The sequence below is a fragment of the Marmota monax genome, unplaced genomic scaffold (assembly GCF_021218885.2).
Source record: "Marmota monax isolate L192 unplaced genomic scaffold, Marmota_monax_Labrador192_F-V1.1 WCK01_AAM20220418_F8-fsc00052, whole genome shotgun sequence".
In the NCBI taxonomy this organism is placed as follows: Eukaryota; Metazoa; Chordata; class Mammalia; order Rodentia; family Sciuridae; genus Marmota; species Marmota monax.
The window spans coordinates 9,189,745-9,201,823 of NW_026693473.1; the positions used below are offsets into that span (position 1 = coordinate 9,189,745).

General features: G+C 31.6%; 1 protein-coding gene across 7 annotated transcripts in view; it reads left to right on the forward strand.

The window, feature by feature from the left end:
* Acap2 (ArfGAP with coiled-coil, ankyrin repeat and PH domains 2) overlaps positions 1 to 10,744 on the forward strand; it is a 130,216-nt gene extending 119,472 nt beyond the window's left edge. For 5 of the 7 annotated variants that reach the window (XM_058583575.1, XM_058583572.1, XM_058583574.1 and 2 more), the window contains 2 exons: positions 537 to 598; positions 6,114 to 10,744. In XM_058583575.1, the coding sequence (XP_058439558.1) occupies positions 537 to 598; positions 6,114 to 6,214 (163 nt within the window). In that variant the 3' untranslated portion in view covers positions 6,215 to 10,744. Of the gene's footprint in view, positions 1 to 536; positions 5,930 to 6,113 lie in introns of all 7 variants that reach the window. The other 2 variants (XR_009228068.1, XR_009228069.1) reach the window with 1 other exon arrangement.
* The last annotated feature ends 1,335 nt before the right edge of the window (positions 10,745 to 12,079 follow it).

The window sequence follows — 12,079 nt, forward strand, 5'->3', positions numbered from 1 at the left end:
AAAGAAAGGTACCCAAGAGAAAATTTTACTATTTTAAAATGTTGTTTAAAGTTAGTTTAAAAAAAGCCCGGGGCGGGGGGATACTTGTCCTCTTCATCCAATGCTATATGTCTTCTGTCAGGAAGAATAACCCCCAAAGAATGTAAAGCCAATATGGTAATCTTGGAAGAATTTTCATAGCCTATAGTCATTTATTACAGTTTTTGGATGTCAAAAAATATGTTCCCAGTATTTAGAGGTAATGTGCTATTTATACATTGTAAACTACCTCACTTCAGAGTAAACATTGCTTACATACTCTAGAAGAATAATTTCAACAGTTGGCAGTTATAATTTGATAGTTTGTTGGAGAAGCCAGGAATTCTCTGAAGTCTGGAGATATTGTATCTGAGATAACTGGGTCTTATAAACTAAAAAGCCAATTTGTCTTACTGGCAAATATTGGTAAAGGGGAAAAAATTACATCAGCACACATATTACCTGCTTATATGATTCACACATACCTTCATCTAAAAGATTATTTTATTTAATTTCAGGTTACGTTTAGCAAGAATGAACGAAGAAATGCGGGAATCAGAAGGACTTTATGGACAGCCAGGTCAATATTCCACTAATAACCATACTGAAATGCAGTATAAGAAATGCATTCAGGAATTTATCAGTTTACAATTGGAAGATTCATAGTTCATAGTTCTTTAATGTGATACTATAGAATTTTTATAACCTACTTGTAAATTTTGAGTTGTTAGCTATATCTGTACCTTCTGAATTCTTGGGAGGCTGATCCTAGCCCCTTGCGAATCCACAGCTATCTCTATTACAGTGCACATTTGCTGTGTTTCACTTTGGCTGCTGACTTCCTCATCTGCTGTACAGATGTCTTCCACATACATTCCAGTGACCTGAATGGAATGATGAAAATACTTTCTATATACTTACAGCAGCAAATTAGTTGATTTCTTTTTGGAATTTTTTTTTTTTTTTAGTGAATATAACAAAGTTGCTTTCTTTTTGTTATTCAGGGAATTTCTATACATTGTGTTCAGGGAAAAAAAAAGAAAGACAACAAATCACCATACGTCTGCATACAAAATATCAGTATGGAAAATAACAAGGAAAGGTTTATCAAAAAGTTTTCTATTCCAATATAAAGATGAGTTGAAGATTTAAAGTAACAATGTACCAGTAGGTTAAAAGTCTATAATGGGAGTGGAGTTATTTAAAATGTTGAAAAATAAGGTCTCATTTATATCTTTAGCTTTGCCCCAAGTAATTGTAAAATATCTGTTGGATAAGTGGAAGTTTTTAGAACAGCATTTTGTAAACCCAATGACAAAGTAGACATTAGAGAAATTTCAACTCATGATCACCTAAAACTTTGTTCTGAGTAATTTTCAGCAAAGTTGAGATGTCATGGAAAGGAGGGCGTTGCTGATCATATTCCTCTTTTATGAACACGTGCTGATTAGACGTTCTTCACAAAGAAAAGAATATTTATTGAATCTTTAGTTTCAAATTCATATACATATTAGTAAAAAATTCATGAATTTATGACTAAAATACTTTAGAATGTTCAGTTTATAATTAGTATATTTTTGATTTTTAAAAATATGAATATTGGTTAACTTCATTTTTAAAGTGACCTGGTAATATCATTTCCTCTTTCTGTTGAAGAAGTGTTTTAAGATTTCTGTACTAGCTTCATCCATTTGCTTTATTTTAACTAGATCCATATATAATGTATCAGTGGGCCATTCTTTTCTCAGAGGACTGTCTGTTTATTGCTTATTTTTGGCCTGATTTAATGGGGAATAAGTAAGGACTTTGAGAATAGAGGCATTTCAGCTAGATACTTGTAATCTAGGGCGTCCAATTCTAATCCTATGGATCATATGTACTATTTGCTCATGATATTCCAGGATGTAAGAATGCTGATTTGGGTGAAGCTCTAGTGTTAATTCTGGATTTCACCCATTTGTTTTAAACTTGAATGTTGGACTTTAAATAAGTTATAATTTTGTAACAGATATACTTAAGTGATAGTATTAATAGGCCATTTTTGAGGCCTTTGTGTTTAAGCACTTTAAAATAAAAATTAATCAAAGGATATGATCTGATATTTGTGAGATAACAGTGAACTTCAAGATTTTAAGTTAAACAATTTTTTTTTCCTGAAATTTTAAACTTTAATGTTTGGTCAGTTGCTCTTTCCTTAAGGTGTTTGCTGATGAAGTTTTCCCAATTGATTAGTCAGAAGGTCAGTGGATGACTCTTCTCTGGAGTTGTAAGCTTGAAAAGACAGAACCTTCAAGTTCTTGCTACTATTTCTAGTTCTACCCAAATAGCTTGGGTGGCTATTTCCATCATTTGGGAGCATTCTAGTATCTCTTTCACTGTCCCTTATGTATAAATTTATATATAAGTATGTTAACTTCCCTTCATCAGTAAAAAAATTATTTTTTCCAATTTATTTTAATGAAAATTTGAAAAAAAAGGCTGATTTTAAAACAAGCTTTTCTATTATTCCCAAATTTTAGAAGTTAAAAAATAGGTCATGATTCTGGAAATAGTGTGAATAGTATAAAAGTTATAACTTTTATTCTGGAAATAGTGTGAATCAGAATAAAATGAGACTTTTTTTGGATTGAGGATCATCTCGACAATACTGAGATTTTTTAACACATTTGCAAGGCCTATTATTTAAAGCAGAAAAAAAATTATGCTTATACAGGTGACAGTGAAATGGCACAGCAGTTGCTCTCTGGTAACTTTTCTTTTCCATTATTAGTTGTAGAGAGAGATATTTGGCTCTAGCATCAGCTCTTTGGTTTTCTTGTTCTTATCACTATAATTTTTTTTTTTTTTCTAAAGAGACTGGTTGATTGCTTTATTTGGATTCTTTTTTCTTTTTTTTTTGGATTGTCTTAGTAATATAAACTACAGGTACAGGAATTTTCAGTTTTGATAATGAAGATTTCTGCCATTTAAAAGACTCAGATACAATGTTTGGCAATCATGGACCTATTTCTAGGAAATCCCATTTGTGAACTTTTTATTTACAAGCCTGAGGACCTGGGACTCCCTACTTTTGCAGGGCACTGTTAAAAGCGCTCTGTTACTGAAGGGAGAATTTGTTCTTTAGCAGTCTCCAGAACTCTTAGGAGGCCTGAGGAGGTGAGGGATATGGCATACCCAGCTTTCTGTTGTTGGAAATCAGTTTGGTGGTTCCCAGTTTCTGGCCCTGTGACTCCTCTTGATTGTTGGCAAGTTCTTAGCCAGTTGAGAGTAACTGCTTTAGGGAACAACTGTTGGTTATAAGAGTACTAGCCAGCAGAGTTTGGGAACCACTGATCAAATCAGTTGCAGAAAGAAACTGTTGCTAGCCCAGAAAAGACAGGATCATGGGGGTGGGTCTCCACATGCTGCTGTCCTTTTGAGGGAGTTCATATTATGAGAAAGTCCTGGTGTCTTGAATCATCATAACTGCTGTTGTGATGGATATTTTGAATACCAAAAATTAAAAATGGATTTAAACTATCAGTGGAAACACATGAGTCTACATTAGAAAAACTCAGACCTGCCGGTCCAGACATAGAAAAGCTAATTGTCTGAAAGGAAAAAAAAATGTGGGTAAGTAATTTAAAGAATATTCTTAGCTTAGCATTACAAATATTGGGTGATCGGTTGCTCATCATTTGTAATAAATTATCAAACATACTTCTGGGAACATTCCAGGGCAGGATATTCTGAGTTTTGTTTATATGTTCTAGTGTATACAAATTATATTTGCCTTGGGAAAAATTCCAAGTACTTAAAATTATGTTTAAACTTTGAATAATCACACTGAAGTTCAATTTGTGTTAGCTATATTAAATATCTTAGTCACTTGTTCTTGTAACATTTGCTTTTGACAACACATTTTGAGGTCTAAGAAAGATAGTATATTAACAGTGCATTAATTAATGTTTTGTTAGAAACTAAATGTTAGCAAATTTTTTTTGTGTGAAAATGGAACCTTCTTTTGTATTGTATTAACTCTTTTAAACGTATTCAGTCAGTGAAACCAATGATTAATAATATAGCACCAACATTTTTCTTCAAGGAATCATTTAATTCAGTGAATGAAAGGTCTTATAATTTGTTTTGCATGGTACAATGGTTCTACTAAAATGTACTTGTGTAATAGGTACTAGATGATTTAAAATCAAAACTAGAAAACTGTAAAAAAAAAAAACTTACAGCTTGTTATACAAAATATGCATTGCTAATTGTAGAAGCCATATATTGCCATTGTACTGTTGTAATACTTAAGATTGCTCATCTGGTGCTATTTGTAAACTATTTGGCATTAGCATCTGCTAGGTCTTCTTCCTATTTCTTGAATGTATAATGTGTGCCTTTTAAGTTACTTCTGGTGTTGAATGGTAAAATCAGTGTGGTATTTTTGTATTATAATCTGCACTTTACACTTTCTTGGAAAGTAAAATTCTAGACTATCTAATTTAAATAGTATTTTAAAAATATTTATAATGTTTACAATAAATATTTTACATATTTTAATTCAACATCTAAAAATAGGAAAAATTTTGAAATATTTTGTATGATTTGTTAATTGCTATTTAAAGTTGCTCTCTTCTCAGTTTATATCTTTTAGAATGGTTAAGAATGGGAATAGATTGTAGTTTGTCTTTTAATGTGGAAGTAAATTTTTAAGTAATCAAGTGTATAATTGGATTGTTTTACCAGTTCCAATATATCAACCTTTAGTTTTTATTAACAATAACATGGGTTCCATGTTACTCTCAGCCAACCCATTACAATTATCTTGTCTCCTCACCCATTTTCTTTTTAAAGTAGATTGATTAGGTTTAACTGATTGTTTCAAATTATGATTAAATTTCCAGGGTTAAATAAAAACTATATATAGATTTTATTAAATTTCTTTTTACACAGACTAAATATTGAAAGGAACTAAATATTAAAAGTATTAAATTTTTTTATTGAAAATTCTGGGTTATGTCATTAGGTCTTTTTACTAGCTCTTTATCCTCTTTCCCCAACATTTTTCTAATTCTCTAGCTTTTGGTGTGACATCTATTGCTTCACCAATCTCGCATTTTAAAATTGACAAAAATTAATAGCACTATTAATAACTGTAGCAATGTGTTTGTTATAAGATGGATGCAAGTTATCTTATGGGAATGATTACAAAATCCTGTTGCAGAACTAATCATCTAAAACAATATTTTATGCTCAAAATCCTGAGAACAATTATGCCATGTATCTGTCTAAGGCTAATGTTTTGCAAGAAGCATTCTTGATGAATGTTTTATCTTGAAAACATCCTTCATCTGAGGGATTAATTTGTATGTGTCTATAGTTCTGTAATGTCAGTATTTATAATTTCTATTTCTACAAGAATATTTGAATACTCATACACTTATTTCTTTAATTTAACAGATGTCTTTAGTATTCATTCTCATTTTTGTCATAGCATTCTTGCTTATATGACCCACAGTGAACAAAAAACTTCAGACAATGTGAAACTATGATTATATAGTTCTTTTCTAGGCCTATTATAAGCTTAGTAAGTAGTGGATTAGATGTATTAAGTTAAGCATTGAAGTTTGAGTGAAGAATTACATGTAAATTTACTTTAAATTTATTCTAATTAAAAGATAATAATTCCCCCCCCACCTGATTATCAGTTTGTCTTGTTAATAACTTGCATCCATCAGAAACATTAATATTTGGTTTTGATCATTTCTTTTGGCCTTTACCAAAGGAAATATTTATTTCTTCATTAGAATGATCTTTATTTCTCATGTGTTAATAAATGTGTTTCTTTACATTGCTTTAAAACACTTGCATCTATGCTCTTTTCTAACTTTGAGCTTTCCTCTGGCTGCATCTGAGGTGCTTGTTTCAGGTATAGTTTTTTTCCTTTCATTATATACTTTCCTGGCATTATTTTAGTTGGCCTTTTTTCTTCTCCCCAAAATGCTCACCTGAACAATTTTTTAATGAATTATAGTTATTAGTCATAAAAATGAATATTGTCTTATTAATACTTGTGCAAATTTTAAAAGTGTTCTTATTTTACTTTCATGCAGGTGATGAAACTTACCAGGACATTTTTCGTGATTTTTCACAAATGGCATCCAATAATCCAGAGAAACTCAATCGTTTCCAGCAAGATTCACAGAAATTCTGAATTTTTTTAATAAGGAGAAAAATACAAAATCTGGCAACTTTCTAATATGTACAGCTAAAAACTCACAACTTTTTACTGCTTTAATTCTTCCTAATTTTGGTAGATATTGAATGGTTTGGAAAAAAATTACCATTCATTCATATTTTTACAAATTAAAACATAGATCTCTCATAGTTGGGAGAAGAATCTACTTTAGGACCTCCTTTATTAAGAAAAAAAGCCTGGTGAAAGGGCTATTTTTTTATAGATAAAAGTTTAATTTAGGTTTAGGTCATCTCCAGGTTACAAGATGCTAAGATGTTAGGGAAAAAAATCTTTTTTTTTTTTTTTGTTGGTCAATTGGTGGTAGCATTGAGATAGATACATACATACATACATACATATATATGTTTTTTTCCCCATGCATCATGCCCAGGATTATTCAGTCAAGCATGTCTGCATCAAGTGGAGCCAATTATCCTGCCTGCCTCAAGAATATGCCTTGTCTTTAGATTCCCTGATGATTTTTGGTGGTTCAGAATTAGGTATGAGTGTGGGTGAGTGGGTGGGTTTGGTAGCCTAGTTACCATTCATACATCATATGGTTTAGTTACCAGAACTAGAGTATAGGCTTCTTAAATGCCACTGTGGTTCTTAGGTGATGGGTTATTGTCCAGTATTTTAACATCCGTAATGCCTGTACAAGTAGACCATAGTTTAGTCATTTAGATTTATTCCATCGTCTGAGGCAAAGAAGCTCTTACTATTTTTTTCAACTCTCCCTCCTGCTGAAAAGTTACAGCTCTTCATTGTTGGGTGATGTCTTAAGACCTTGACAAATTTATCAATGTAATAAAACTGTTTCAAAGGTTACTTGATTGTTGCAAAATTATGCTTTCATCAAAAGATAACTTTAAAAGGAAAAGTCAATTTATAAAATGATGTAGGGCTTTTTTTATAGTTGAAATTTGTCCCCCACTTTTTTTTTTCTTTTGGGTATCAAGGATTGAACCCAGAGGCACTTGGCCACTGAGCCACATCCCTAGCCCTATTTTGTATTTTACTTAGAGACAGGATCTCACTGAGTCATTTAGTGCCTCTTTTTTTGCTGAGGCTGACTTTGAGCTTGTGATCCTCTTTCCTCAGCCTCTGGAGTTGCTGGGATTATAGGTGTGTGCCCCTGAGTCTGGCTGAAATTTGTCCTTTTAAGATACATTTTTGCTGTTGTTTCTGGTGAAAGAAAAATTTCTTTGTATAAAGGAGAAAAAAAGGCCATTTTTCCTCAATTTATATTAAAATATATAGTAGTGAATTTTTAATTTTTTTCCCTACATCTATCCTGTGTACTGTAAACAGTATACATTCTTTTAAATTATATCATGAGAGTTTGGTCAACGTCAATCATAGGCCCTTGAATGCCAAAATGTTGTGAATATACTAGCTTACCATTCATATGCTACAAATTTGTTTGATTCCATCTTTGATTAACATGTCTTATTAACAGTATAGAATAATTTACCTTATGTTTCCTTACCAACATTGTCAACAATTAAGCCTAATTTTTGAGAAATTATACATTAGTATTATTATTGAAACTCAGTTTCTAAATAAAAGGGTTTTAAACTTATAAGAGAGAAATTATATTTAATTATATAGATTTTTTTTTTTACATTTTCCATTCATAAGAGTCTTATAAATTGATTAAACATCACATCAGAATGTATCTAGGCAGGAATTATATTGAAAAAATTCACATCACAGAAAGAGATTTCATAATTTTGCCAAATTGCAAATATGTAATGCTCATTAGTAATTGCCACTATATACTAAATAAGGATTGAAATATATTTTTGAGTTACTCCTGAGGAAATGCTAATTTCCAAATCATTGTGTTTTAATTACAACATAGCAGAAACATTAAATCTTTCATTTAACCTCAGAGTTCCATATCATCTGGTTTTACAAGTACTTTATCTAAAGGCAAGTCTTATTTGTAGCATTTTATTAGAGCAACCTTTGAAATTAATTGTCTTAAAAGCTCAAGGAAGAGATGTGTTAAACAGAAAGGAAGATGGAGAAGAGAAAAGAAAGCCTCACTTTTCCTTTGCCGAGTCTGCTCTTTGAATTCTAGACGTCATTCCTAAAGCTCCTGACCTTTGGCTGAGGACACTGTCTGCTGGTTCCCTTTGTCTGCAGCCACTGGTGCTTGAGATCACCCCTGGAACCTCTGTGGCTGTGAGGGCAATTCCTTGTGACCCATTACCTCCTTTACCTGGAGTCATGAGTTGTTATTGTGGCAGTAATTAGTTTCTACTTATATTTAATGGTTAGAGATGCATTTGAAGTGTACTGAAGATGTTCATGGTTTTGAATATCTTCAGAGAAAGCTAAATCTTTGATATTGCAGGGAGACTGGCAATACTAAAATACATTTCTGCGGCTTAGTTTTTTTGAGGGCGCTGAGACTCCCTCTGTACTAAATTTGGCATAATAATGGAGTAAACAGCAAGGCTTTAAATTAAATTAATAGTTTCAAGGTAGGTTGACTCTTAGGTATTATTTGCTGTGTCTACCATTAGATTTTATATAGTATATAACAAATCTGAATTTTGTTATGCTATGAACTATTCAGTGTATTATGAGAAATTATAGTATAAAAAATGTTAATACTCTTGGGCTTCTTATCTGCTGGTATTAGTTTCTGATTCTTTATAATTATTGTTAGCTTATTATCATTAGCTCATTAACTTAAAAATGGATTAATATCAAATTAAGAATAGCACCAATTGTGCAGAGTTTATAAAGTACAATTTAATTTTAGAGCTAGACTAAAGGTAATTGAGCAGTTATTTGCAAAGCTTCATTTTACATGTGTCAGACTTCTAAAGTTTTCAAAACTATTTTTTTATACACTCCTTAGAAATTCAGAAATTTCTTAGAATTTGTTGTATTACACTGTGTCTAATTATTACTGGTCTTCACTGTAGATTTTAATGAACTTTGGTGTTTACATTTCCAAACAGACTTAATTTATTATGTTCAATTTAATTTTTTACAAATGCATTTTGGTATAAAAAATTAGACCTTCACAGTTTCTGATAATGTTAGCATTATCAGAAATTTTAAATAAATTTTAAAAATTTAATTTTACATGTGTTAAGTGTGGTTACAATGAACCAAATTGTGTTTAAGACTAAATTTACTACCAATTTTGAATAATCAGACATTCCCAAATCACTCTATATTGTCAAATTAACTCCTTTGTTTGATGGCACTTTTGATCATGGACAAGAGCTGGAAAATGATATTTTTTTATAGACTCGAATGTCTAGAATGACTTCAGAGCTGCATGATATGGTGAAAAGAGCACTGGACTAGTAGTCACTATCCTTTTTGGATTCAGGGCTCCTCAAAAAATAAAATGAATGGGTAAAGTAAGGTGAAAATATAAAAACATCTCTTTGAGTGTGTTTTACTATTTTTAATGTTACTTGGACATTTCTTTATTTCACCTGATTTTCACAGTAGGGACTTCTGAAATCTTAAGAGCTTCAGCATTGTCTGCTTTTTAATCCTAGTTTGCGCCTCTTGTTTTACAGAGTGGTCACTTGGTTTGCTAGTTGGTGGCAGAGCTGACATCATAACCCACATCTGACTAATTACAAGTCAGAGGTGCTTTATTTGTATCATGAAATTATTTGAAATCGCTGTAAAGCAGCAAAATCTGATAATGACTGCCAGCTTTCCTGTTTGATAACAAATGCTTCAAATAATTCTGGAGAACCTTGATACAAAGTTTGAAGGAATAGATTGGGGTTTGAAGATATCAGATTGCAGGACAGTCCACGTTTTTGTAATAAAAACATTAATGAAGGCAAAACATTAATAAAAGTTAATTTTAATTCACCGCTTATGAATTCCTTGATGCTTTAAAATGAAAGGTAACTAAAAGAGGCTTGGTTTCAGTTTAAATACTGACACATATAAAGCTGGTTTTTCTGTTTATGTAAATTCATCCACTTAAAATGGAATGTGAGGACAAGGCAGTATTTGATTACATACCATTTTCTCTGCGTGGTTGTTTTCACTGTCTCATTTTCTATGTTTTCCTCAAATCCCCTGTCCCTATTTTGTGTGTTAAACAGGGAAAGCTTGCTACATTATAAAGATTGTTGGCACCATGTTACACAAAGGCTAAAGGTTAATTTTTGGAAATGATGAGCTACTTTTCTACAAGTGTTTACTTGTGCTTTGTGACATTCTTGGATCATTCCAGCCATAAAAACTTATTACATGTAATATTTCTTGTTACCTGTGAAAAGGTTTATTTTAAAGAATGTATAACCAACACTCCCATTTACTGTTTATTACTATGTAGAGGATTTGTATCTAATTCATGAATGTAGTTTTGCTGTAGTTTGTTATTGTAAATGGAGCAAAGTACATTTTCTTTATAGTTATTCTAAAATGTACATTATGTAAGAATTGTAAATATACTTGATTAAGTACTTTGTATGCTGAAAAATTACAATAAAGTCAATAAAAATCTCACCTCTGGCATAGTTTTTTAATGCTTTCTTGAGAACTACACTCTAAACATATCTGTTATATTTAGGGTACTGTATGCTTTTTAACCCTTTCAACTTGATCCATGCTATTTGCCAATTATTTCAGTGAAGAAATCCATTTTAAAGTATTCTTTCTGATCACAGAGCTGTTATGCTTCCTAATTTGTTGGCTAGAAACCACAGAAGGATTTTCTTTCCTAATTTAGGCAATGCATTCTCACTCCATCCTTTTAGCAAATAAACAAACAACATGTTTCTGTATGAATTAGGATTCAAGGAAAGCTGTAAACAGAATGAAGTGAATTGCCTGCTTTTGCCTTTCCTTTTAAAAATTAATTGAAAATAGACACATGCAATTTTACATGTATCTTGCTTTATTCAGCTTTATTTTCAGAAGAATCCTGTGAAGAAAACACATACTGATAGTGAATGTTTTAAACAAAAGCAAAACAGCCTATTTTTTGAGAAAACAATTTTATTTGTAGAAAAGTATTTAAATATCAAGTAATGAAGATGATCATCCATAATTCTATCGTCTACCTGTGCTGTCCAAAATGGAACCCACTAGCCACATGTGGCTATTTTAATTATTTAAAATTAGACAGTGTTAAGTTTCTCAGTCATAGTATCATGTTTTAAGAGCTGAGTATCTCCCAATGTGGCTAGTAACTTTTGATTTCAACAGGGCAGATGATAGAACACACATAAGTTCTATACTTCACAGTTGGCTAATATATCTTGAGTCTTTAAATCTGTAGGGCTTCTCTCAATTTTTTTTTTGGGGGGGGTACCAGGGATTGAACTCAGGGGTACTAGGCCACTGAGCCACATCCTTAGCCCCATTTTGTATTTTATTTAGAGACAGAGTCTCACTGTAGTGCCTTGCTTTTTTGCTGAGGCTGGCTTTGACCTTTCGATCCTCCTGCCTCAGCCTTGTGAGCTGCTGGGATTACAGGCATGCACCACTGTGCCTAGCTCAATTTTTTTTTAAAATTTCCACATGTAGTTTGTTGAATATAGCATTTTAAATAACAGTGTTTTAGTTTAGCCATTTCATTGATGATCACATTTTATTCTAATTTTGCTATACTCTTGTGGCTAAATATTTTAGTACATTCTTAATTATTTCCTTAGGATGAATTCCTTGAAGTGAAAATGCTGGTTTGATGGGTGGATGTATGTGTGTGTGTGTGTGTGTATATGCACACATTATGCATATATATCTTAGGGGTGGATACATATTTTTATATAATTTGATTATTTGTTGATATATGTATAAAATGGGTGGATATATACACATAACTTTTTTTTTTTTTGT